We start from the raw sequence: 687 nt of genomic DNA on the forward strand, positions 1-687 counted from the left end.
GACGGAGGGGACGCGGGTGTCCCTGACCTGCTGGGCGGCCGGCCCGCCGGGGCTCGTGTACCAGTGGTTCTGCGGGAAGCGGGAGGTGAGGTGGGGCTGCGCCGTGCTGCGCGGGGCCCCTGTGCCCCATCCATGGCGAGGGCACCCGGATGGGTGGTGGGGAGCCCCCAACTCCTTGGACCCCTCCTGTCTCATAGGTGCCCGGAGCCACGGGCCCGGAGCTGGTGATCGACACGGCCGCTCCACCGGGCAAGCCCGAGTGGTACATCTGCCGGGTGAGCTGTGGGGCCGCCTTCGCCTTCTCCAGGTGGGCCCATGTCCAGGTGGAGAAGAGCAGCAGCCCCAGCTCAGGTGGGCCCCGAGTTCTGTGTCCCCAGGCTGGCACCCGTGGGGCACTGCTTGTCCCATCGGGAGTGGGGTGGCTCCCATAGGGCATCGCTGCCACGTTGCGCCCTGGCTCGGCCATGAGGGTCTCTGGGCTTGCTGGGCTGACGGTGCCCACGGAGGAGCCAAATGCCCTGCGTCCTCCTCGTGCCTGCTGGCTCGTGTCACCCATGGGTGCCAGGGCCTGCGGGTGAGGGGCCCGGGGGCAGCTCGGTGGAGCCCTGCCATGGCTGGGTGCTGGATTTTCCACCTCGTCCCCTCCCCAGCCAGCGGTTACCGCCCGACCCTGGGGGGGGCGTCGAG

At 71.3% G+C, this 687-nt stretch overlaps 1 protein-coding gene across 1 annotated transcript in view; it reads left to right on the forward strand.

Moving 5' to 3' along the window:
* MRPL54 (mitochondrial ribosomal protein L54) overlaps positions 1-687 on the forward strand; it is an 8,554-nt gene that overhangs the window by 3,691 nt on the left and 4,176 nt on the right. The window contains exons 5-7 of the mRNA XM_035892995.1: positions 8-85; positions 198-351; positions 651-681. Of these exons, the coding sequence (XP_035748888.1) occupies positions 8-85; positions 198-351; positions 651-681 (263 nt within the window). The remainder of the gene's footprint in view (positions 1-7; positions 86-197; positions 352-650; positions 682-687) is intronic.

The sequence above is a fragment of the Egretta garzetta genome, unplaced genomic scaffold, assembly GCF_000687185.1.
Source record: "Egretta garzetta isolate BGI_Z169 unplaced genomic scaffold, ASM68718v1 scaffold564, whole genome shotgun sequence".
In the NCBI taxonomy this organism is placed as follows: Eukaryota; Metazoa; Chordata; class Aves; order Pelecaniformes; family Ardeidae; genus Egretta; species Egretta garzetta.